This window comes from Durio zibethinus, chromosome 28 (assembly GCF_047325235.1).
Source record: "Durio zibethinus cultivar Kanyao isolate XHJ-2024 chromosome 28, ASM4732523v1, whole genome shotgun sequence".
NCBI lineage: Eukaryota > Viridiplantae > Streptophyta > Magnoliopsida > Malvales > Malvaceae > Durio > Durio zibethinus.
In genome coordinates, this window is record NC_143189.1 from 15,878,741 (window position 1) to 15,906,266 (window position 27,526).

A 27,526-nucleotide genomic window follows, 5' to 3' on the forward strand; every position below is an offset into this window, starting at 1 on the left:
ATATTTAATGTATATTAAAAATCTTGTTACATATTTTAATTTAATATATATAAATATATTTAATAAATATTAAAAAACTTAATTAAAAAGTGTAATTTTGGCCAAAATAAATTAAATATGAAAAAATATTAACTAATCTTGAATATCCATCTATACCTATATATAAAAGCTATCATCATACTTAATTTACTCCAATTTCTTACCAAATTAGCATTTTTATTGTTTTTTAAATGTCAAATCAGCACACTTCATTTTCATATCAATTTATTAAATATTATTGTATTTAATTATGCTAACTTGTGTGACACGTCTTTTTTAAAACAAAGTTAAAATTTTTTTACAAGTTCAAAATATTCTTGACAATTGACAATTTAAGACACCACCTTAATATTGTCACTGCCAGCCACCATTACATCTACCACCATCACCACTGCCTTCATCACCACTCCCACAACCTCCACTGTTACCATTACTACTCCCACCACCGCCCCTATTCCCATCACTGTCAATCACTAAAACCCAATGGAAAAATAAAAACTTTTATATTCAAACTTTGAATGCATCAAAACCAATAATCAAATTAACAAAAGATAAGAAAATATTTTTTTGACATAAATAGCAAACCCACAAAAAATAGCTTTTGGTAATCCTGATTCACAATCCTAAAACCAACAAAATCCAAAAAAAAAAAAAAATTGTTTCTTTCTATCCCTACCAAAAATAAATAATAAAAACCAACATAGTCCTTACTAGAGTGAGGAACCTAGCCAAGCCAAAAAATAAAAATAAAAAGAGTAGAGGTGAGGTTTCGATTTTGGGATGGTTTTGGTATGAGGGTATTATACTAGGATTTGGGGCTTGGTTTTCAGCATGTAGGAAGCTTAGGACCAAGGGATGAACATAGTAAAAGTTGGCAGCCATCAAATCGATGAAATAAAGGTATTTTGTATTTTAGACTTTGAAGCTACGACTCTAACTTCAAATTTAGGAGAATCTAAAGAGATTTAAGAAAATGGAGGCTAGATCAATGTGTAAAAGGTTGAGACGAGTTTGGGATGAAATTTGGGGTTAAAAAATCCAACGGTCGGTGACAGAAATTGGTAAAAAGGAAAGTTGTTTGAAAGAGTATTTTTTTTTTGGCAAAAAATATAAATTAAAAAAAAAAACAATTGTCATTCATATCAAATGGTGTAGGTAAAGGCCATTGCCATTGATTATCTCGACACAATGCCAAAAGCTTGATGACACCTTTCTTTTACTAAAGACTTCCATTTTAGTCCTTTTTTTTGAATCTCATGATTTTTGTTACATAAATTCCAATGCCCAAATAACAAAAAAATTAAAAAATGATAAGATTAATACATAATACATACAAATACAATTAGAATTTCCTTGGGTAATTATTTATTTATTTGTTTTTTTGTTTTATTTTATTTATATTTATGTTTTTATTTAGTATATGCATGTTAAGATTTAAAGTTATTTAAGCATGGGATATTTATTTAAATGATAATAATAAAATAATAATAATATAATTGTTAAATAAAATGTTAAACTAAAATCTTTTGCATAATAATAATTTTGTTATAAAATTTAACAAATTTTAAAATAAAACAAGATTAATGAAAATAATAAATAAAATGATATGATAAAAATATTTCAAATAATAAAAGTTCAAATGGTTGTGAACATGCCACTAAAAAATAAATTTTTAAATTCTATCCGAATGATGGTGAATTTAGAAGAAAGTTTATAATAATATTTATTTTAAATTAAAATGAAATAATAAAAATTAGATAATCAAATAAATGAATGTCTAACAATTTTAGGGTCCCTTTTAAGGATAAAATCAATGATAAAGTTTATATGAATTACAAATTTGTAATTTTCTAAAAAAAATTATTTCTGAGTCATTCTAAAATGATAGATAATTTATAAAATCTAAAATTAAAACCAAATTTTCGAACCATGAAATTCTAAAGATCATGAATGAGTGATCCTTAGAAAAAGATTTTAGGGAATAAGATATTTACAAAATTTGTCAGTATGATAAAAAATTTAGATGTTTTTATAAAAATGAAAAAAATTAATTAAATTGCAAAAGAAAATTTTTTAAATGATATTATAAAAGCTTTTATCAATCTGACACGGAAATTTAAAAAAAAAAAAAAACAAATGGATTCTTTGAATATTTTTTAGATGAGAAAATTTTTTTAGAGATTTTACCTTAATAATGAAAAAATCTTACAAAATTTTTTAATATTTGACTAATTAAATTTAATTTAAAATAAAAGATCATTTAATTAAGATCAATTTAGGATAACATAAAATTATTTTTCAAATATGTTTGTTTATATAATTTATAAATAATTAATTTTCATAATTAATAAAATGTGATTATATTAATATTAATAAATATATAAAAATTTTAGTTAAATAAATAATTATTTAACATAATATAATTTAAAATTTTATTTTAAAATACATTTACTAAAAAATTATAAATATTAAAAAAATTCCATATGTGAGGGCATCAATCTAATTTATCTAATATAAATATAATAAAAACAAATAAAAAAATAAAAAATAGAAATTAGGGAAAAAGGATGCACTTGGACGCCCTTCTTTCTTGCGGTCTCTACGGCTTTAATATTATCGATAAAATCATACAGTAGGTCTTTATATGTTTTTTCCTTGTTATCTCTCTAATCTTTATTTTTAAGCTCACCTCTTTCCTCTCTACCCCACCTGGCCCACTTGACAAGTCTTTGTCTATGTTTATAATTTGTTTTTTTTTTTTGTTATATAAGGAGGGCAAAGCCCTAATACAAATAAGAGAAAGAGAGAGGCTTAATTCGAAATCAGATCCTTGATACTCTTCAAATGTCTTTAACCACTGAACTAAAGTCTTGGAGACCTATGTTTATAATTTTTTTTATCTAATATATCCAACCCTTTTTTCACTATTTCTTTTTGTTCCTTGATCCCTTGTACAAACCATTAGTTTTCATAATAACTTTTACCTTCTTTCACTTGATTTTTACTTACCCCAGAGGCCATCAAATAATTTGAATTATCCAACTACCTTAACTTTCCTATATTATGATCATTCTTGTTTCTTAGCATCTCTTTCTCTCTTCCATCTTTCAGTGCACCCAACCTACCTCTTTTGCTATTCATTATTTTTTGACTTTTTGTTGACTTATCCTTTTGTAACTATTTTTCTAATTGCTTTCACTTTTCCCACTAAATTCTTTAATCATTTTTTTTATCATGTGCCCAATCCTCTCGTTGCTCAACGCATCTCCACTTCTTCATCACATTTTTCATCACCATCCTCTTCCATCACATGACCCAATTTTTTCTTTATTATTGATCCACCTTTTATGGATGCTACCTTCATCCATGGTCTAAACCTTGCTTTTTCATCGCTATTCCCTTTATCTACGTCTTCTTTCCCACATATTCTTTTTGCATGTCCAGCTTCCTATACCCGAAACAGAAGTTTGAAAACTTCTCATACTTCAACCTTGTCTAAATCCTCTCCCCCCATCCTCTAAGCATTTAAAACCTTAGTTTCAGTGGCTTTTCCACATCAATTTCAACCCTTACCCTTTAAAAGCACCTCCTTACCCCTATTATTCATAAAGGTTCCTTTATATTGATTACCTTTTCTAACACACTGCCAATCTTACTAGCATTTCTTCTGGTTTGTATTTTTAAGGGCAAGTTGTGAATATGTACCCAATACTTAACTTTAGAAAAACATACTTCTTCTACATTTTTATCCACCTCCCACTTCTGTAGATTAAAACAACACCCCATAACCATCCACAGCCCTTTCTCTATGGCTTACTTCATCACTTTTTTTTTACTTAAAAGTTACTACATACAAATACAACCCCATCTTTTTAACTTCAACTAACTCTTTTCTTAGCCAACGCTTTTTAATACACCTAGCGCACTTTTGTGATTGAACATTTTATTTGATATGACCTTTCCTAATACTATAAATCTTGTAGCCTTCTTGATCTCCCCTCATCGCGTCTCAAGTTTGATTTTCAATTCCTCCATTATCCCTTTCTCCACTACCTCTAATCTAGTCTTTGCTCAAAAAATAAGGTTTGGAGAATGGTTTACGATTCTTTAGTCCTAATAATTACGGTTTCCATGATACCCTAGACTCAACTATGAATGCCAAATAAAGAAAACTCAAAACCTATAAAGGACCATAATTCGATAACCTAAGATCCACTACTTTACGATAAAAAAAATAAAAAACAAACAACAAAAACACACATATCAAATAAAAGAACCACTCAACGAAGAAAAACTATGAAGAATTAGCTTGGATTTGATGAAAACCACCTAGCAGACAAAGTTGATAAGCCTAACAACCTAACAACCCTCATTGAGAATTCTCAGAAAAACTCCAATCTAGAAAGATATGTTCTCATTTTAAAGAGAAAAAAATAGACTTTTTCTTTTGGATTTTAACGAATTGAACCCATAAAATATATAGATTGTTTTGTCATCTCTGTATTGATTTTTTCTTTACAAAATTTATTTAATAAACAAAATTTAAAAAAAAATCAAATAGTATGACATGTCAATTTATTAAATAAAGATATCAAATAATATTTTTAATAAGATACATATTCAAATATAGAATTAAATAATAATAAAATATATATTTTATATAACAAGATCGAGACATAACATTCAAAATCTTATTTTGATCTGAACTTAATTTTAAAAAAAAAACCTCAATCCAATTATCCCAAATTAAAAGAAAATATACCAATTGAATCGAGACAAATTGAAACTCATCAAGAATAAGTTATTTTGTCATCTCTATCTCAATTAATTTTTTTATTATAAAATTTACCTAAGTAAAAAATTTTAAAAAATAAAAAACCCAAAAAAATAAAAACTGAAAAAAATGAAAAAAAAAAAAGAAAGATGTCACGTGGATACCCCAGGTAGAATGGAACATCTTAAATCCATATGTTAAATCTAATCTCGATTTTTTTAAAAAATGCACTTATATTAAATCGATACAAATCAAAATCAATCAAATATAATTCATTTTATTATGATAAAATAGATAAGTAGTGTAGTTGTGGAATAATATGTCCTATTTTTTTTCTTAACGAAAGCTTTGGGTTGCAATGTCCATAAATTAATAGGATGGGCCTCGATCTACTTCTTGTTTTTCTTTTTCAACCTTAAGCTCTTATGACTGGGCCTTTATTTGCTTTAATTTTTCTCACTATAATTCTATATTAATTATAAAACACCTTATTTAAAAATTATATATAAAGTTTCTTATTTTTTTAAACATTAGTATTTTTTATTCAGTGCATTACATTTAAATTAATATAAATATATATTTAATATAATTTTAAATTATAATTGTAAATATATATTTAATATATATTAAAAATCTTAATTACATATTTTAATTTAATATATATAAATATATTTAATATATATTAAAAAACTTAATTAAAAAGTATAATATTGGTCAAAATAAATTAAATATGAAAAAAAATGTTAACTAATCTTTAATATCCATCTATACTTATATATAAAAGCTATCCTTATACTTAATTTACTCCAATTTCTTGTCAAATTAGCATTTTTATTATTTTTCAAATGTCAAATCAGCACATTTCATTACTATATCAATTTATTAAATATTATTATATTTAATTATGCCGACTTATGTGACACATGTTTTTTTAAAAATAAAGTTAAAATTTTTTTACAAGTTCATAATATTCTTGACAATTGACAATTCAAGACACCACCCTAATGTTATTGTTGCTAGCCACCATTACATTTGCCACCACCACCACTACCACTGCCATCATCACCACTCCTACACCCCCACTATCACCATCACTACTCCCACCACTGCCCTTATTCCCATCACCGGCAATCACTAAAATCCAATAGAAAAATAGAAACTTTTGGATTCAAGCTTTGAATGCATCAAAACCAATAATCAGACTAACAAAAGATAAGAAAATAATTTTTTTTACATAAACAGCAAACCCATAAAAAATAGCTTATGGTAATCTTTACTCATAGTTCTCAAATTGATAAAATAAAAAAAAAATTTTATTTCTTTCTATCCCTGTCAAAAATAAAAACTAAAAAATAACACAGTCTTTACCGAAATGAGGAACCTAGCCAAGCCAAAAAATTAAAAAAAAAATAGTAGAGGTGAGGTTTCAGTTTTGGGATGGTTTTGGTATTAAGGCGTTATACTGAGATTTGGGGCTTGGTTTTCAGTGTATAGAGAGTTTAAAACTAGGGGATGAACATAGTAAGAGTTGGCAACCATCAAATCGACAAAATAAGGGTATTTTGGACTTTGAAGTCGAGACTTTAACTTTAAATCTAGAAGAATCTAAAGAGATTTAGGAAAAAATGAGGCCAGATGAGTATTTAGAAGATTCAAACGAGTTAAAAAATCCAATGGCTAGTGACAAAAACTGGGGAAAGGGAGAGTTGTTTGAGGGAGTGATTTTTTTTTGGCAAAAAGGATAATTTTTTTTTTTTTATAAAAGTTGTCATTCATATTGAATGGTGTAGCTATGGGCCATTGCCATTGATTATCTCAATATAATGTCAAGAGCCTGATGGTGTCACAGACCGTGCACGAGTCCTAAACCAAGAGGGTAGCTAGGCTTAAGCTTTCGGCATGTGACAATGGCACCTTTTTTTTACTAAAGACTTCCATTTTAGTCCCTTTCTTAAATCTCATGATTTTTGTTACATAAATTTCAACACCCAAATAACAAAAAAATTGAAAAATGATACGATTAATACATAATAAATACAAATATAATTAGAATTTCCTTGGGTAATTAATTAATTATTTGTTTGTTTTTGTTTTATTTTATTTATATTTATGTTTTATATTTAATATATGCATGTTAAGATTTAAAGTTATTTGAGCATGAAATATTTATTTAAATGATATAATGAAAAAATAATAATCTAATTGTTAAATAAAATGTTAAACTAAAATCTTTTGCATAATAATAATTTTATTATAAAATTTAACAAATTTTAAAATAAAATAAAATTAATTAAAATAATAAATAAAATGATATGATAAAATTATTTCAAATAATAAAAGTTTAAAAGGTTGCAAATATGCCACTAAAAAATAAATTTTTAAATTTTATTTAAATGATGGTGAATTTAAAAGAAAATTTATAATAATATTTATTTTAAATTAAAATGAAATAATAAAAATTAGATAATCAAATAAATGAATGTCTAATAATTTTAAGGTCCTTTTTAAGGATAAAATCAATGATAAAATCTATATGAATTACAAATGTGTAATTTTTTTAAAAAAATTATTTCTGAATTATCCTAAAATGATGAATAATTTATAAAATTTAAAATTAAAACCAAAATTTTGAACTATGAAATTATAAATATTATGAATGAGCGATCCTTAGAAAAAGATTTTAGGGAATAAAATATTTATAAATTTTACTAGTATGATAGAAAATTTGAATGGTTTTATAAAAATGGTAAAAGATTAATTAAATTGCAAAAGAAATTTTTTAAAATGATATTATAAAAGTTTTCGTCAATCCGACGATAAAATCTTTTTAAAAAAATAAATAGATTTTTTGAATATTTTTTAGATAAGGAAAATTTTTTAAAATAAAAAAATCTTACAAAATTTTTTAATATTTGACTAATTAAATTTAATTTAAAATAAAAGATCATTTAATTAAAATCAATTTAAGATAACATAAAATTATTTTTCAAATATGTTTGTTTACATAATTTATAAATAAATAATTTTCATAATTAATAAAATGTAATTATATTAATATTAATATATATATTAAAATATAAAAAATTTTAGTAAAGTAAATAATTATTTAATATAATATAATTTAAAATTTTATTTTAAAATAAATTTAATAAATCTAATTTATCTAATAAAAATATAATAAAAACAAATTAAAATATAAAAATAAAAATAAAGGAAAGAGAATGCACTTGGACGGCCCTCTTTCTTGCGGCCTCTACGGCTTTAATATTATCGATAAATCATACAGCAGGTCTTTTTTTATTTTTTTAATAAAAATTCTTTCATTTATTAAAAAAATCGAAAACTATTATATTATTTTATCCCAATTTCCTGAGGTAACAGATCTCACTACTCAAAACCCTAAAATTTTCAATCTGTTGCCTATTATTATTGTTACATTTTGATCCCAATTTACTTTCTTTGTTGTGGGTTTTCCTTCCAACACAGGGAGAAGTAAAAAAGAGAATGCTTGGTGGGTTGTACGGAGACCTCCCTCCGCCGTCCGATGAGGATAACAAACCCAGCAGTAACTCGACGGTATGGTCAAGCAGTACCAAAATGGCTCCTCCTACCCTCCGCAAGCCTTTCTCGGGGTTTGCTCCGCCGCAGACAATCCTCAGATCCCAAAACAAACCCAAAAACGCAATTCCCAAAACCACCCCTTCTGTCTCCGCCTCACCCTCCCCCGCGATGGTTGCACCCGACGACATGGCGCAACAGCAGCCCGCACTGGTAGCCGTCACTTCCACTGTGATCGAAGAGTATGACCCAGCCAGGCCAAATGACTACGAGGACTACCGGAGGGAGAGGAAGAGGAAGGCTATGGAGGAGGAGATGAGGAGGGAATTGGAGAGAAGGAGGAGAGAAGAGGAGGAGAGGGAGAAGGAGAGGGAGAAGGACAGGGAGAGAGAAGAGAGGGAAAGAGAAAGAGAAAGAGAAAGGGAAAGAGATTATAATGATTCAAGGTTGAATATTTCAGGCGAGGAGGCGTGGAAAAGACGTGCAGCAATGAGTGGTGGAGTGCCAAGGTCCCCATCTCCGCCGGCTAAAGCCGAGGGCTTCAGTATTGGGAAATCGGAGACAAGTGGACTGGGCGTTGGGGCAGGTGGGCAGATGACTGCTGCCCAAAGGATGATGGCAAAAATGGGGTGGAAGGAAGGGCAGGGTCTTGGAAAGCAGGAGCAGGGGATTACTACTCCATTGATGGCAAAGAAGACCGACAAGAGAGCTGGCGTGATTGTGAATGCCAGTGAGACTAGTAAGCCTGAGAAGAAAGTCAAGAGTGTCAGTTTCAATGGACCCCCTACTCGCGTTTTGCTGCTCAGGAACATGGTATGCCCAATTGCTCATCCTTACTCCTTTGAAGTTTGCTCCTTTATCTTTGTTTTAGATAGCATTTCTGGTTGCAATTTAAACTTCACTGCTCAAAGGATGCCTTCTAGCATATCCTACTTCTTTTGTGTAGCTCTTGATGCTTTCGGATGCTTGCAGTTATTAATGGTTTTCTTTGATCATGGTGACTGGACTTGTAACTTTCTCTGGGTTGTTTCTTTGCTTGCCTTGCTTCTGTGCTCTCTGTATCTTGTCTAAGATGGAAACATTTTGACGTTCCATATCACTGGTTGTTTGGATGAAACTTCACATGATATAACATATAGAAAGGAATGACTGGAGTAAGCGAACATTGAATGCCTAAATCATCTTATGACAAATAACAAAAGGGTATGACAAATTTTTATGTATGTACTAGTCACCATGATAACATCATAAAGAGGAATAGACTCTGGCAATATGGAACATAAGTTCAATGTGAAATTTGTTTGAATCCTTTTGCATGTCAGGTGAAATTTAAGTACTCAAAGAAGTTGATTGTGGTTGGTTGGGTGTTGTTGCTTCTTCTAGGAAAAAACTGGAGAACATAGTGCTTCACTAGTCTAAAATTTTTCCATGCTAGTGTATTGATTTTCTATTTGGTGCAATGGTAGAATTCTTAGGGTGGGGACTGTTTGTCTTTTGGTTTTGGTCTTGAGAGTTGATAACATACAAATAAAATAAGTTCTTGAGGTATAAAGCTGTTTTCGTATCATCTTTCTTCGACCGTTCTTAAGCAGGACTAGGCTCCTGGGCTTCTTGCTGATAAAATTCTACTGTTTGTGTTAATTGAAGGATTTAATCACACTAAACATGTGCATGTTTGAAACATTTTGGGGCATGTTGGATATATTAGTGTAAATGGTTGTTTAGTACATGAACTTTCCGCCAATGTCCATTTAAGAACATGAACTTTTAAATTGGTCATTCTGGGATCTAAACTTTACAAATTGAACAAATTTAGGAAAATTGGTAAAAGAATCTGTCAGATCCGTGAAATTTCTCCATCTAGCCATAAAAGTGATGGTGGCACATGAAGCGGCAGTCAAGTAGAGCACGTGACCTTAATTTTTTTTTTTTTTCCTTTCTTTTCTTTTCTATGGTTTGGGAAATCTATTTTTTAAGCCATTACAACATTAGATATAGTAAGTTCAAAATGCTTGGTTTTGTTTTTTTATTTTGTAATATATGCCCCTCCAGACACTTTCTGAAGCCCAAATCTGATTCCCACTCAAGTGACGTGCGTTATTGCTTTCACTTGAGCCCATGTCATCCATACAGTTATATTGCTTTCCTTTGCTCTTTTTCTATTTTTTTTTTTATTTTTATTCCTTTTTATGAATCAAGTAGGTGATTTTCCTACTTAGAAATAATTAATCACTATATTAACTAATGCCCTTAAAAGTATTCCTTTTTTTAATAAAAAATACATAGGCTTTTCTTTGTATTTGGGTGGATGTGTTTGATCTTGGAATTTGAACTCCAAAAGGGTGGTTTGTAGAAGTTAAAGGGTGGTTTTTTCTTATTTCCCTTTTGAACTCCAAAAGGGAAGCTGTGGCTATGGGTGAAAGTATGAAAAGAGGAAGGTAGAGAGATAAAGTACATTATGGGAAAAAAGAAAAGGGAAATAAGAAAAAATTTTAGAAGTGGGATGTGGCCTATTTGATTGCAACTTGGAAAATTTTAACAAATTTAACGTATTCCATTATTAATTTCCTGAATTCGTTAAAATTTTAAAGTTTAGATCTTGAAATGACCAAATCAAAACTTCATGTTATGAAATGGACATTGGGGTGAAGTTCGTGTCTTGAAACAAGCATTTAGCTGGATAAATATAAAGCATGGATAGGGTTGGATTCAACAGACAGTTTTATACTCTGTTGTCTTCAAATATTGGTTCTTTTTTTTTATGGGATTTCTTTATTTGTTAGTTCATTTCCAAAAGTGTGACCCCCAAAACATTTATTTTAAGCGTTCGAAACTGAATTCCAGCTTTGAAAACAAGCAGTTTATGCCAAGCTCGCTCATATGATATTGTATTAAATCTGATTTGGCAAAAGTATTAATCTGCAAAATTACATTTTGTTGTTTGTTGGATGGTACTAGTAAGGCATCATCATTTTCCTTGTGAGCTAGACCTTGGTGACAACATAAGGCTTGTGATATCATTGGGTTATCCTCTGGACTTTATGATCATCATTTGATTGTCCTTGCTTGTATATATTTATACCATATGTTTACATTCAAATTTTAAAGGTCAGATCCTTAACTAGTAAAGCATAAAGAATGGGAAAGATGTGTGGCACTAACAATGACTGGAAACAATGACTTTAGTCTCATGGATGTATTTGGCAACAGATGAGCAGGATGGTAAAAATGGTTGTTGATCTTCACATCCTTTACGTCCTTATTGCACATGTTCTTTCATTATTTCTATCATCCAAACAGCTATTTTTCTTCTTTTCATGTCCTTTACCTCCGTATTGCACATGTTCTTTCATTATTTCTTTTATCCAAATACCTTTGTTTTCTTCCTTTTATACCTTCAAAATTTGTTATTTGCTATGACTCTTCAGTGAATGGATGAATTAGAATTAAGCTTAAATTGAGTGAATTGCCAGATTGAACAGTCCTGTACTTGTAATTTAGATCATTAGAAAATGGGGTTTATAGCTAATAGATGGTCATTTTTTATGACCTAGAATTTTATACTTGCCGTTGGAAAGTTGGCTTCTTGGAAATAGATTCATACATGGAAAGGGACTGTAAGATTTGTAAATAGCTGTGAAGGAGATCTTTTTATGTATTCAGTATCTTTAGCATTTAACTACAGCCTGAGAAACAGGTCAAGAGTCCTTGTGCAAATCGGTGGAAGAGAAATATCACTTACACTAATAGTTTTTCTTGTGTAGTATGCATGGAATGCTGGGTCTTCCCTACTTGATTTGATAAAAAAGCATCTGAGAAAACAAATGTTTTGTTTCAATAAAGAAAGCCTGTGATGTAGATTGGATTTGAAAAACAGATATAGTGAGCTATATGGGAAAAAAGGGTGGGGGGTGGGGTGGTTGTTAAATCTTGAAAATATTAGATTTTTGTGGTCTATCACTTTCGAAAATGCCTAAGGTTTGTTTTGAACTGAATGGAGTTAACTTAATTGGGAAGTTCAGTGGAAGGTTGGCTGAAGTCTGAATGACAACTTAAACCTCTGGAGTACTTAAGAGTGCTGATATTATATTGATGCTCTAGCCCTTAAACTGAATAGAGTTAGGATTTCAAATTAGAAACTAGCTACCCATCACCTAAAGATTATTGTAAGTTTAATACAAGTATGAGTCTTGGAAAGTTAGGAGTCTGATTGGATTAAATTAACTTACTACCCGTCAAGTTGCAGTAATGGATTTCATTCATGAATGTTAAGAAGGGAAAATAAAAAGGAGAGGCTATTTTAATTCTTGGAAGGAAAACTGCATAAAAAGTTTGAAGGAGCTGAGTTCCCATGGTTGCAACATGCAACAGAGCATACACTGCTGCTTCCTCTTTCACCCTATCCTGTTCATATTTGTTAACCCATGTTTGGAACTATACTCCATTTCATATGCAAGTAGGAGTGTTATAATCAGTAAGAAGCTAAAGGTCATGAAAAACTTGTATGTCAAGAGAAAATATGTTAGTGTTATAGAATTATGAAAATGAAATCCTTTAACAAAGGATAAACTTTTGACTGTTCAACTGGCATGATCAGTTGTTTTGAAACTTTTTTTATTCTCAAAATGATGATGATAATAAATAAAATAAAACTATCTTTTGGAGTCTATCATATTTGTTTCATTTCCTTTTGCTTGAAATTTGTACACGTTTATGAAGTTTTTTACTGTCAGTTGTCCAGCTATCATAATTATGTTTATTTGTTTGTTTTCACTGTCCTTTTTTCCCTGGGTCACCTCATTAACTCAAAGTTGCTATTATAAGATTTTGACCCTTAATTGAACTCTTTAGCAAAAATACTGCTATCCTAGGATCCCAAGTGCTCTCTTTGTTCCTAAGTGGTGCTTATAGCACATTTTATCTAACATTATTTTCCCTGTAGGCCTATGTTGTTTGCCACATTGCACTTGCTACAGAACTTTTTATATTTCAATCTGATCTGCTTTTAACTATAAACCTCCTGTAGCTTCTCCTACCAACAGGATATAGCTAGAGGAGGAAGATTGAAGTGGTTTTTTTCTCTGTTTTTCTTTTCTTTGGTTTCAAGTTCTGCAACTTGGATTTAACTGTTAGTAACTATGAAATGGAACAAGCATTTCATCATAATTAATTATTAGTAACTGTGAATTGGAACAAGCATTGCGTCATAATTGTGGATGAAATAATTTAATGAATGCATATTAAAGAATTATGTGAAATCTGAATGAATAGCAGATCCAATCTGGCCACAATCGGGTTCTTGTTGTTAACTTCTAAACAGTTTTCTTTTCTTTTGTTTTCTTTTTTTCCCAAAAGCAATGTAACTCTTTCATATCAAGCTCAGGTGCATTCATGGAAGTTTTTTTGACAGTGATAATTAGCTTGCATTGAATCATATAGAAGATAGGCATTTTTTTTAGGATTTTGTGGAATGTTAACATTGTCTGTTGCATACTTGTTGGTGTTGACTATTCCATGCTTATGTTGATTGTGGATACCACTAACTTTGATCCTTATTTCAGTGCCAATTATGTTTTTTTATGTAATTTTTATTTAGTTTTCTTTCTTCCTTGTCTTGTTGAATGTTTTGAGCTACCATGAAATTAATTGTTATTCTTTTGTGTATTCTTGATTACTGTTTTATATATATGTATATGATATTATATCTTGAGATTTGTATTTTTAAAAATAAATATAAAGAAGAGAGAAAGGATATTAGATTTGTTTACTGTCTTAATGACTGCAGTGCATTGACTAGACGGTGTGAGAATAGCTAACTATTGTGCTCCTTCTTAAAGGTTGGTCCAGGTGAGGTAGATGATGAATTAGAAGACGAGGTTGGATCTGAGTGTGCCAAATATGGAACCGTTACCCGAGTTCTGATATTTGAGATAACAGAGCCAAATTTCCCAGCTGATGAGGCCGTCAGAATCTTTATTCAGTTTGAGAGGCCGGAGGAAACAACTAAAGCATTAATCGACCTCGATGGTCGGTTTTTTGGGGGGAGGGTTGTTAAAGCCTCATTTTATGATGAGGAGAGGTTTAGCAAGAATGAGCTGGCTCCAATGCCGGGGGAAATTCCTGGTTTTTCTTGATGCTATAGAAATTCCTGGCTTCAATTAAGTGCATTGATAGACAGGTACATTACTCGGTAAACTTTAATTCTCATTTTGATGATGTGAGTTGAGTAGTTTGTAAGTAGCATTGCAAGCTTTGAATTAGGTTGAGTATCATTTGGACATTTCATGCTTGTACTTTTAAAAGACAAAATTTACATGAGGTGATTATTACATCATACATAAACACTGTTCACTCTTTTTTTTCTGTTTTATTGTTTATGTGCTCATCTATTGTTTGTGTTTCATTAGGGCTGTGATTTAAGAAGCTAACTTTGTACAAATTTTTAGTGAAACTTAGAAAGGTTAGCCAAGGTGCCTTTCAATTGCCAATGGCCAGTTCATATGATATGATGTGGGACTTGAGTTTTACCTAAGGCCATTTATTAGTAATGGCAAACAGATCTTTGGCTCAAGTGACAAAGCAAGTGTGCTCTTCTTTTTTTTCTTTTTTCTTGTCAATTGAGTTTAAATCTGTGGGGAGGTTACGGAAAGATAATTTTTCATGAATTTGTTGTTCTGACGTAAATAAATCTGCTTGAATTCGTTCAGAGAGTGAATGTATTGGACAAAATTCTGAAACCCGGCGCGGTTTATTTTTACGGTTTATTTTTACTTGCCTTTCCCTTAAACCTTAAATCTTAAACTCGACTTACTATGCTAAAAGATGCTAAGCGATAATGAATAAAGAGACAATGAATGATTAGATTAATATTAGTAGTCAAAGATAATGTTGGATGGAGATCTTCAAACAATATTTTCTACTAATATTATTATTTTTAAATAAAATTTTAAATTAAATAAAAATATATTATTTCTTAACAGAAAAATTAATCAAATCCAGTTTGAACCAAAACGTAATTGGATTATGCCAAAACCCAACCTAAATCAGATGGGATCCGTTCTTCGTGGCAACCTAACCGTTGTAAAGGGAAACAACTTGTTTGGTTCTTCCATTTGTAAGGATAAATTAATGAATTACGCATTAACAATTCCTAAATAAATAAATATTATATATAATATTTATTAACAAAACTATAATTTAATATTTTTTTAATATTTATTAATTTATGAATATTAAATTATTTAAAATTTTTATTATATATAAATTTTAATTAATATCATTAATGATATTTATATTTTTATTATAATTTATTTTATCATCATCATTATTTTTATATTTAAACATATACTATTAATTTTAATTTTACTATTATCATAAACAGTCTAACTTTCACTTCTGTTTTTAATTTTATCGTCCATCTAAAACACCCTGAAACACTTCAGTCCTGAAAGTAAAAAAAAATGATGATACTTGTAACCCTAGCAATCTCTCTGTACATACAATTAAAGGATCTTTTTCTTACGCAGGCACTGCACAAAACAAAAGAACCGGAAGAAACCATATATTTCATTTTTCAGTCTGTCTTTTCACTATCCCTCGGGTGTCGAAAAGCTGCATATCTTTGCACTTTAATGTTTGGGTTTTTCAAAATTTTGGGGGATTTTGTTGTTACTTCCAAGGATTATATATTTATAATTATATAAAGGTGATATCAATTTAATTTTAGATTCAATTTAATTTAATTTTTTTAATTATTATATAAATTATAAAATTTTAAAGTTTAATTCGAATTTAAATTAAACATTTATTTGATCTGAATTTAATTGAATTAAATTTTATTGATTCAACTCAATTTATCAATTTTTAATTTTTTTAATTTTTATATATTATTTTAATATAAAATTTTAATATACTTAAATAAATTTTAATATAAAATTATTATTTTATTTTATAAAAATTTAAAATATATATTAAAATATATATAATTTGATTCAATTTAATTTATTTTCTTTTTTTTTTAATTTTTTAATTTAAAATTTTACCTAAATTTAATATATATTTAATATTTAAATTTAATCTAAATTAAATAAAAAAATTTAAATTGAATATTATAATTTTAAAATAATTTTTTAACTTTTTAATTTTTTCCCACCCCTGTAACTATAACTAGAATACACAGATCGATAGATAATTACAGTGGGCAATGCAATGCAATGCATGAAAAGGATCCAAGACCAAAAGCACGCGCGCTGGTTGTCCTTGTGCCCAAAGAAAAGAAAAGAAAAGAAAAAAAAAAGTGAGAACTTTCTGGAGAAAAAGAAGCAGGAAAAATAAAACAAAACATTTTAAAAAAACAAAACAAAAGGAAAGCATGAGAAGATACAACAATTAATGGACAAAAAGCAGAAAAAGGTAGTCCCGTCCACGCGGGCACAGTGCCTTAAATTTTGGTCCCCCCAAAAAATAAACGTATGGAAATCAATATATACTGCCATGCTAATTTTCACTCTTTTTTCTGCATAATAAAAAAAAAAAACTTTAAAAAACAGGAGGGAGAGAGAACCATAGGCAAAATTGGGCATGCACAGGCTTCTGAGCAGCAGCAGCAGCAGCAGCGCACGAGGATCAAAGAAAAAATATGCAGCGCCTTTCGCACTCAACTATAAAGACTGCCTCGAATTTCACATGCTGAAGAGGGTAACCCCCTAAACACCTACGTACTGCTACACCCTATACGCGGTTATGTTGACGTTGATGTTTATGTATGTATGCCGCAGTTTACATGCATGACTTGAATAATTGATGCATCATCTCACTTAAAAGATGTAAATAATATATTAATATTTATAAAATTATTTAGATTTGATTTTAATAAAATTTTAATTTAATTTAATTATTATTAATTTAAATTTGAGTTTGAATAACTTCTTCACTTAGTAATTAAATCATGTTCAAATAATTTTATATCTAATTCAAATAATTCACGAGTTTAATTAAATTTTTATATTTAATATATTTTTATTTTTTTAATTAATAAAAATTTTCAAGTTTGAATTCGAATCTAGGTGTAAATAATAAAATTTTTATCAAATATAATAATTAAATTTATTTTTATATGTTAATTGAGCTTAATTAAAAGAGTTTGAGTATTTTAATTTCTGTCTCGAATAAAATTTAAATTAAAAAAATAAAAATCATCAAATTTAAATCGAGTTTTAAATTTCGAATTTGATCGATTATATCCATAATCTCGTAATTTCACCGACCATGTACTACTAATGTTATTTTTAGATTGTTTAAAGTTTAAAACTTAATAATGCCTTTTGAACAAGGTAGTTTAATGGTGTATTTTTAAGTTGATTTAATGTATTTAAAATTTTATTTTTGTATTATTTTTATACAATCAAATTATAATTAAAAAATTGCCTCTTTATTAATAAAATTAATTAATGTTAAAATTGAAGTGATTTCTCAAAAAATTAAAATGGATCATCTAATACTTGCAAATTTATCCTTTTTAGACCACACATTATAGTAGTGGCAAATTTGATTTAAATCCCAGTTTAATTTTATTAGCAATAAAATATAAAATTTTATTTTTATGTTAGACTAAAATGTTTTTACATAAATAAAGTGCACATTTTTATTTAAAAAAAATTATGAGCATATAATAATATGATATAAATATAATATAAATAAAAAATATATAAATCATAGGATATAATTATTTTTATGTATTACACCCTGATGATGATATGAAAGAGACTTGAGGATTTTTACCAAAAATAGTAATTATTTTGGTATATATTTGATTAAAATTGTCTTTCTCCACAACTTTTATCCATATATTAAAAGTAACAGTAAGCAGCCTGCAGAGGAATGAGAAGATGTAGATCTAGACAGACAGACATGAATGACAAGATATATCTTTTCTTCATTTAGTAGACAAGATATTTGCCTGCCCTGCTCTGCTATGCTATGATATGGCCAGCCAAGATGCTATTTGCTTTGCCATTGCCATTCATATAAATGCCCTCCAGCTGCTTGTTTTGCCATTACTTTTTCACCTTCCTTCTTTGACAATGGACAGTAGCCTGAAAAAGCCTATCACAAAATTTAAGAACCTTCTGGTATGAATGACTCATTTATAACAAACGACAAACCACTCTTGGAGACCAGAAATCCCTTTTCATTTTTGCTTATTCCCAATCACCAGGCTCATGCGACAATCTAGTTGTCTAAGTCAAAATGCTTTTATAACTTGGAATGGGAATTGGCTGTATTATAGAACATAGAAAGAGCGTAATGACATTGAAACATGTATTGGGGAAATGAAATATTCCAACAGATACACAAGCAAACTTGGCAGTGCCAATAAACTAAACCAAACCAAACCAGGCCAACAAAACTAGCAAGCAGGTCCCGATGCTGTTTATCTCACTCCCAACAATATCCAATTTGATTGAGAATTGAGATACAAACCAACTCACAAGGACATCAGATGGACAAAGATAAGATGAATCACGTCATCGAACATCCAACCATTCATATAAAGATGCAAGCATTCATGAAATCCTGCCAATAACTTCATTCATGATATCGTATCATCTTCTTTTTAAGTACTAAAACCAGATATGTGACTTATAAGATAGATACCTAAAAGTTCTTTCTTCCATACATCTACTAGATCACACGAAGGACCAATTTATGAACATCAAGGCGAGACAGTGTTTCGCCTTGTCATCATTTAGAACCTTCCATGCAATGGCCTGCTCATACGACACCGGCCTGCCCATACCAGATACACACATCCCGGCTGGAAGATACGCAAACCCCTGCAATTACAAACACAGCATATTAAATAAATTTCTCTCAATGCCAAAGAAAAGGGGAAAAGGAATTATCGCAGTTCCATGGAAGTGTATACTTTTAGGACTGCCCCAAAACAGTTTCCACTATGAATCCTGGACCAAAGGGATTAATTGACAATCAAATGTCATACTTATTTAGGTAGTTTAAAATGCATTTTTGAAACTTAAGTACTAAGTTTAACAGACGCAATTTGTGGCGGCCGACCAGTTAGAATCAGATTCAATTAGTTTTTGTTTTAGTTTCATGGAAGAAATTCAATGTCAGCTCCATAATCTACTTGCTGAATAATTTACCTGTTGCATGATCTTTGAGAACTCAGTGCAGAGAATCTTTCGGCCAGCTTCATCAAGAATCCTGTCCAGCATTATATCTTGAAGAGCCACTAGAGTAGTTTCAAGCATATCAAGGCCAGCCTGGTTCGCAAAGGTGAAAACTGGAGATGCCTGTAATAAAATTCCTCCAAATGTGTTAGTTTCCCTTAGAAAATAGCATTACAAGAATTTCGGATGGCCATGTAATAAAGAAGAATAAATGACACTCAAGTTTAAATTAAGAAATACTAATAAGAATGCATTTCCACGAAGAACAAGCAAATTAAAATTTAAAAGGAGAAAGGTCACTACATTTGTTTTCAATGAACAGCACATTATTGCATCCGAATGGTGCCACAGTTGCTTCAGTAACGCATCATCAGCTTGTGAATCAACTCGAAGGAGTTCTCCTCCAGTATGAATTCTGAAACAAACAACACAGTTACCATTCTTATTACACTCAGTCCATGAAGAGAGATTAAGCTCTAAAGAAACACTGTTATATTTCCTTTGATCTTAATAAAAAATAATAGTTGAATGCATTGCCATAGAAATTGGTCAACAATTTCTAGTGCTTCATCTACTCCTTTATTGAAATGAAATAAACTCATCACAGTTCATTAATACATCCCATTAACATTATTCTAATGAAATATAAATGTCCATAGCCAGTACCTCCAACATAACTCAATAACAATGCCAATAGTACAATTTCAACAATCCATTACAATGTCGATAAAGTCAAAGCTGAGAACCTCCATTGGCTTAGGTTAAAACTAGGGGTGAGCAAAAATCGGTTTGAACCGAGTGAATTCGGTTGAATCGGTTCGGTTTATTCGATTTTAATTATAATCGGTTTTTTAAATCGGTTAAATTGGTTAATTCGGTCGGTTTTCGATTTTTAAAATTGATAACCATACTGATCGAATTAACCGACTTTTTAATAATTAAAAATAAAAAAATTGAGATAAATATTTTTATTTATTTTTTTTGGTAAAATATTATTGAAATTATTAAATTCTTTAGTAATTTAGTTTGAATGATACTAGAGTTTGAATTTTATTGAATTGAATTTATGATTAAATAATTATTCATAATAGGAAGAAAAATGATAAAAAAAATCGGTTATTTAACCGAACCGATCAAACCGAACCGATTTTGGTCGGTTCGGTTATGGTCGGTTATTTAATAATATTTGATCGGTTCGGTTATTTGTTAAATGAAAATCGATTAAATCGGTTATTGATTTTTTCAAACCGAACCGACCGAATTGACCATTTACTCACCCCTAGTTAAAACCAAACAAAACTATAAAGCATAAAATAAAAGTCATACCTGTAGCTTCGACAAATCCAACGTGCCAAAGTAAGAGCCTCAGGAGAACCAGGCAGGGGTTTTGATCCCATATCGGAGCTAAGACATGATGGGGCAATAGCCATGGCAACCCTTTGAACAGATCCCACAACACTACGCACATATTGGCGAGCCATAGCAGCCACATTGTCCCTCATGTGGTTCTCAAAAGTGAATTGGAATGCAATAGTCAAGACAGATCTGAGGTTATAATTGTTTGGCTCACCATCACCAGCTGGGCGGTTGCTAGCAGGACCCACTTCAAGTGTAGAAGCCAAATCTAATGTCCGAGTTGCTCCAGGCCCATCCTGCAATAGAAAAGTTGCAGAAAAAAATACAAGAAATTACGTATAACAGTTGGGGCAAATTAATTTTGAAAAAAAAAACACCTAAAAGCAAAAGAAGATTTATTCTACTGAAGTCTTCATTGTAGAAAGCGCACAGATTTAAGAATCCTACAGCTTATGCTGACAAAACAATATTGCATTTACAGTATTTAGACAAGTCAAACCAACAAGGAAAGGGGAGGGAGTATCATAGACCTGCCAAAGAATCCAACTGTTGAAGCCCCAAAATTTCTCATATTATTCAGAGGATTTTTTTTTTTCAGTAGTCCTACTTGACTAGCAAATTATAATTCTGATATTAAGTACTAGGTTGATTAGTTAATCAAAATAATAAATGAGCCAATTCATCACAAGGGGAAACCAATTTGAACAAGTTTTGAGCCGATGCAATCGATTATAATCAATTTACAAAGTCTAAAGGAAAAATGAATTATCACCAACTCAGAATTTCTTTTCTTCGAAAAAAAAAAAAAATCCCCAAGGACAAGCATGCTACCAAAAATCTCACAGCACTAGGTTGACATGTTACCATAACTGTCTTGGGATCCAGGGGTATGACTCGAAATCCAGATGGCAGCAATGGAGCATCATCAGCAAAGGATTCATCAATAGGTGCAAAGACAAGCTGTGCACAGGCACCAACTGCATTTTCATCAATCCCACTGCATAGCTGCCACAACATATTTTAGAAATAGTGAGGAAACAGCCCGACAACAAAGATTCTAGCTCAAGAGCAAATAAACACAATTTCAGATATTACAACACTAAACTAACCTGTAATAAGTACATGTCCCTTGCCAGAGCTACATCTTCTGGTGTGAATGCATGGCCTTCTAGACGAACAACTTCCAAGAACTACAGCAGAAAAAACAATTTAAAAAGAATTGCTCAAATAGAATTCATGGTAAATGAACCATGATAGATGAGAATGATCACCTCTTCATGTTCCACCGTATGGGCAAGAGGCAGAATGACCTGGCTACTAGGGAAGCCACCGGGTCTTGCACAAGGAACCGCATAAGGGCTAGCTTTAAGACAAGCCACAGAGTAGGTATCAACTCCGTGATCAGCCCATTCCGAACGATGCTCCCTCAAAAAGCGAACAAGCAATGCAGGAGGGACGTTCTGCAGATCCATATTACCAGAGTTATAAGAGGTTAATCTACTGTAGGCCCAATGATATAGGATACAGCTAATGCAATAAAAGAAAAACTATTCCCATAAGGTTATTGGCATCTATGTAAACACCTGAAGCAGCATCGATGCTTTGGCACATAGTACACCTCCCCCAAAAGACGGGAACATTGAGGTGTTGTATTGAGACCCAAGAAATTTGCCTCCTGAAGAATTTATCATAATGGTCACATCTTCAACACCATCACTACCCATAAGTGACCAACCATCATCCGCAAACCCATTGACAGCATCATTAAAGCCCCTAATATCATTTTGAACAACAATAAACAAAGGATAGAAGTGATAAATTAACAGAACCTCCACTGTTGAAGTACAAAGAGCAGGTAAAATTGAAACTTTTAAACTCTGTCCAATCCTATTTGACTTGGTCACACAACTCTATCTACACAGTGCTAAATTCATCAGTCAGGTGTCTCAATACTATGGTCAACGCCTCACCTGCAAAGTCTCTGACTGAAAGTCCTTAAAACAGCAGGTTGACGACCACCACCATATTGAATTTCTCCACTTGTCTCTTGTGCAATTTGCCGTATTTGCCGCAAGGCCTGGATGATAGAAAGTAAAATAAAATTCACACAAGAAACTATGACATATTAAGTATAACCCTGATCATGAACTTACAGCAATCGTCATTTTCTGAGCAAGAATTTTGGATGACTCATAAAGTGGTCTGAGAACTTCAGGAACACTCCAAACCTAGTGCATAAAGAGGTGCAACAAATGGTGAGGCAACTAAATAAATCAGTTTTCAGTCACTAAAAAGCACTAATTGTTAGTCCGTGTCCTCACATCTAAATCAACATGATCAACAATGTGAATAATGGAGCCACCACCCTCACAAGGTCTGATGAGAAAGCCACTAGGAAGCATTTCAGCTCTAACAAAATTTGAAGTAGGAGGCCCTGTAGGGCCACCAGTAGTAGATGTTAACGACCTCTCGCATATCTGCACATAATTATGAGCAAGCAAACATATTAAGATCACCTTAAACGTGGAGGATTCAATCCTGCTAAACAAGGAGAAACGCAAAGGAAATTACAACAACCAGCATATAACTTACCACAAGACTGCCATCTTCTAAGCTTGTAGTATATCTCAGAGTCCAAAAGTCCCGTGCTGCAGCCAATGTTGTAGGTGCATAAGTCTGGCAAATAATATAGATCCAGAAGATTAGCCAAGATCAAAAAATTAAGTAAATCAGCTACATTTACGATAACATACCTGCATATAGATGAGCTCAATTGTTCCACCATTTCCCGTAGGAATTACACCCAATACATCAAGGCATCGACAGTCACGAAACCAAGATGGACGATCTTTGAGGATTTCTGCAACCTGTAATGAGATCCATCATATACTTTAAAATTTAAATGCATTCACACATTAGTTGCAAAAACTGTTTTGAAATTTTTTTTGTAGAATGATAATTACCTTAGTGGGCTCAAGACTCACAAGACCACAGGCTCGTGCCGCTACCCCACTACAGTTGCGGGAAACAGCAACAATACCGATGGAATCCGGACCAGGCTATGCGATATGAATAATGAAGTTAAAATTTCAAAGTAATGGGGAAACACAAAAATCAAGCAAACATGTAACACATGTACAAGTTCCATAGCAATGCACAATTACATACATAGAAAAACAAATAACACTTTAATAAGCTGTACCTTCATCCCAATCATCTGGACCCAGTCGACAGCAGTTCCAGTAGCTTTGGAAAGGAACTCTGCCAAGGTCTCCTCAGCAATAGCGAGCAGACTAGCAGATAGAAAACAAGGTTCACTGATAATGAAATTGCAAATTCATGTCTGCAACTAATAGAGACATCCTTTACTTACCCAGCTGGGTTGTTAGCATCCCTTTGGGGGTGCTGAGGTGTTGGGTTTTGCTGTTGTTGATGCTGACCACTCATGACCACAGACTCACAGCTATTATTGTCTGTGGTCGTTGCAGAAGCCTGTTTAGAATCTTACAAGTAAGACAAAAAAATTCACGTATATATGTAATATGATACCATAAATTTTGAAACTCTTTATGAAGCATCTCAAACGAAGAAATGATAAAAACAAGAAGTTGCAACTCAAGATTCGGGCTGACAAGGTGTTATGTAAATATTTGATTCCATTTTTGGCAATATAAATTTTGGTATGAATGCATTAAGTGTCGGACACTGGATAAATGTTTTGCAGAAAGTTTTGATATAAACAATACTCAAGAACATGACAAGCCACTGATAATGCAGGCAGTAATACAAAGAAAGCAAAAGGAATGGAGCTACAAAATAAAGTAAGAAATGCTTACGGTCTGCAGTTGCTGCTTCATGTATCCATTCTCATAGACCAGATGGGAGACCTGCTTCTGCAATCGGTCATTCTCTTCCATCAAAAGCTTATTCATGGCAGTCAGCTTTCTATTCACTGTCTGAAGGCGGGATGCTTCCTTCCTCTGCTTTTCTCGACATCTTTTCAAAAAGAAGACAAGAGTTCAGCAAACTGATTGAATAAATGCATACCTCATTAAAAAAGAAAAAAAAAACATTTTCTGAATTTGTTCATCCACATGTGTTTAGGATAAAAGAGAGAAATGAAAAAGAAGAATCTACTAAATAAATATCTAAGCATAAAGGTCAAAATAATACAAAAATTTGAAAATGCCTTTTCCATAAAGCAATGTCTGGCACAATGGACAATTTCAAATGACAACACACACACACACACAAAAAGCCTCAGTCTTGAGATATTAAGGGTTCAAAAGAGAATTTTGGCAACATTTTACAATCAAGCCAAATTACAAATATTGAAAGTATAATAAGAAAATATTATTTTTTATAGAAATGAGTGGTGTAAGAAAATTCAAAATTACGACCTGACATGATTTTTTTTTTGGCCTTTCATACAATCAACCCCAGAGTTATATAGGATATAAGGCTTGGTTTACTGTTATATTGAAAGTCTAATAGGGCACTAAAAGAGAAGAATCTACTACTAAAAAAGGTCTCTACTCAATGATGCTATACAGCACAGATATCTAAAATGCTACCAAAAGAAGAAAAATGTCATTAAAAAAAACAAAAGGGGCAAAAGATAAACCATTAAAAAGTGCCCAACAATGGATAAAAACTAAGACTCCTTTTGTTTGGAAGAAATTGATTTTCTATAAATGGCTTTTGTATTTCTTTATGTTCGCTTGGCAGAAAATTAACTGGTCAAAAAAAACTTATTGGTCAATGAAAAATAGTTATTTTTTTCTAAAAATTATTAATTTCCGAAAAAGAGCTATCTAGCAGCAGGACCACTTGCTAAGCCCATGAGCTTAGTTCAACATAAGCTGGACCTTTAACATTTATTTTAGGTGCAAACTTAATTTGACACACATAAATAGATAATAAATTTTTAAGATTTAATAATAAATATTTTTATATAAAATAATATTTTTTAACAATATAAATATTTTTAATATAATAATATATTACAATTTTCAATATTTTATATTAAGAAATTATTTTAAAAATATTATTCTCAAAATTTTAAAATGTTAATATAAATAATGTTTCAATAATAAAAAATATTGCCTTGTTTAATATTATTATCATAATATTTTAATAACTAACAATATTACTATTTTAAATATAAATATTTTAACAATACATGCTATTAATTTTCAATATTTTAATAATTATATCAATATTATTTGAAAAAAAAAAAACAGATTTGTAAAAAAAAAACGAAACAAAAAAATTGTCCATTGTATCATCCAAACACATGAAAATCTCTAATTTTTCAGAAAATATCAAACATTTTCCCCAAAAATTCAATAAAAATTCAATTAGCTCTCTTTATCCTCCATCACTATAAATCAATGAAAAGCAAAAGTAGTAGAGAATTTATTGTAATTAAGAACATACATACACTAACATTAAAGTTAAAAGTTTGACTTTTTGAACATCTTATACAGAAACTTGAATGTCAAAAGTCATATTAATAAATGCAACACAACGAAAACCAGTGGCAGAAAGTAAACGTCTATTCCTTCATAGATTAGCTGCTATTATTTTCATCAAGCTTTTAAAGAACCCAGATATCAAACAACAGGTATGAAATCAATCAAGTATGTGGTATTAACACAAATTCAAGCAACAACACATTATAAAATGGTATTAAATAAAGGGTAAAAGTGTGAATAATAAAAAATTATACCTGCGGTTCTGGAACCAGACTTTGATCTGTTTAGGTTCAATATTGGAGAGAATAGGACACTCCCGAATGAGTTGCTGCCGTCTCAAAGAGCTTGGCTTTGGGCATTCAGTGTAAACTCTTTCCAGAGCCTCCACTTGCTCTGGTGTATACCTCACATACTTGCTGCTATCCATCTGCTTGTTATTCAGTGACTCTTTGTGCATGGAAAGTGCCATTTTTTCACATTAAAACACACCCAAAAACGATAAATAAGATGAGAAAACCAATAACAAGACACACCCAGACTGAGTCTTTGATGTTTCTCTTAGTATTATACTTTTTTTTTGACAGAAAATGTAAATGGGGGTGTAGCACTAGCTCGTTACTGGCTTTCTTGGAACAAAGTTTGTTGGTTTGTCTTTGGTTTTTGATCTCCTACTTGGTTGACGTCGGTTGCGGTGGTGTTGCTGTTGGTTATGATGGTGATGGAGTTCACAATCACAGGCAGGCTCTCTCCTCCAGGAGAGCCTCCTCTCTCCTTCATCAGATAATGGGTTTTTTTCCCTTTTTTTTCTCTCGCAAAGCACGAAGCAGGAGAAGAGCTTGAAATACAAGGGGTCCTATGCTGTCTTTATCATAGACGCCAATCTCGAGATTGTTGAGAGAACGAGATAAATAAACAAAAACAAAACAAAGCCAACCCACAGAAATAGACACAGAAGCAAACAAACAGAAAGAGCATGGGAAATAGAAAGAGAATCGGCTGTTTTTGTTCTATAAATAATTTGCATTATTATAATTAATATTGTATCATGTGACAGAGAAAGCAATCAGAAAAGACTAATGCTTTAGCTTGTTACTGGCTTTTGCCTTTTACTTGTTTTCCCTTTTTGCCTC

The 27,526-nt window shown here is 30.9% G+C and overlaps 2 protein-coding genes across 3 annotated transcripts; one reads left to right on the top strand and one right to left on the bottom strand.

Annotated features, from left to right (window-relative positions):
* Positions 1–8,062: 8,062 nt before the first annotated feature.
* On the top strand, positions 8,063–14,713 carry DRT111 (D111/G-patch domain-containing protein). Of its 2 annotated transcripts, XM_089757188.1 has the most exons (3): positions 8,063–8,187; positions 8,300–9,184; positions 14,209–14,713. In XM_089757188.1, exons 2-3 carry the CDS (start codon positions 8,318–8,320, stop codon positions 14,503–14,505), a joined length of 1,164 nt encoding a protein of 387 aa, XP_089613314.1. In that variant the 5' UTR covers positions 8,063–8,187; positions 8,300–8,317; the 3' UTR covers positions 14,506–14,713. The 2 variants fall into 2 exon arrangements, with proteins under 2 accessions (XP_089613314.1, XP_022724134.1); XM_022868399.2 differs by having other exon boundaries at positions 8,127–9,184.
* A 4,222-nt stretch (positions 14,714–18,935) lies between these two features.
* Positions 18,936–27,526, bottom strand: LOC111281240 (homeobox-leucine zipper protein ATHB-14-like). The gene is made up of 18 exons (XM_022868929.2): positions 26,651–27,526; positions 24,756–24,915; positions 24,293–24,411; positions 24,122–24,212; positions 23,883–23,978; positions 23,673–23,786; positions 23,512–23,595; positions 23,241–23,396; positions 23,073–23,147; positions 22,890–22,996; positions 22,503–22,692; positions 22,191–22,379; positions 22,029–22,109; positions 21,784–21,924; positions 20,890–21,215; positions 19,867–19,978; positions 19,537–19,686; positions 18,936–19,206 (listed from the first exon to the last, which is right to left on the bottom strand). The coding sequence occupies exons 1-18, from the start codon at positions 26,863–26,865 to the stop codon at positions 19,060–19,062; spliced, it is 2,553 nt and encodes an 850-aa protein (XP_022724664.1). The 5' UTR covers positions 26,866–27,526; the 3' UTR covers positions 18,936–19,059.

Bases quoted from the DNA above. Each gene is read 5' to 3' on its own strand.
- LOC111281240 (XM_022868929.2), bottom strand. From the start codon at position 26,865: ATGGCACTTTCCATGCACAAAGAGTCACTGAATAACAAGCAGATGGAT. The intron at 23,397-23,511 runs GTAAGTTATATG...AATTATGTGCAG, and splicing joins TAGAAGATGGCAGTCTTGTG to ATATGCGAGAGGTCGTTAAC. The intron at 23,148-23,240 runs GTGAGGACACGG...TTTATGCACTAG, and splicing joins TTGATCATGTTGATTTAGAT to GTTTGGAGTGTTCCTGAAGT.
- DRT111 (XM_089757188.1), top strand. From the start codon at position 8,318: ATGCTTGGTGGGTTGTACGGAGACCTCCCTCCGCCGTCCGATGAGGAT. The intron at 9,185-14,208 runs GTATGCCCAATT...TCCTTCTTAAAG, and splicing joins TTTTGCTGCTCAGGAACATG to GTTGGTCCAGGTGAGGTAGA.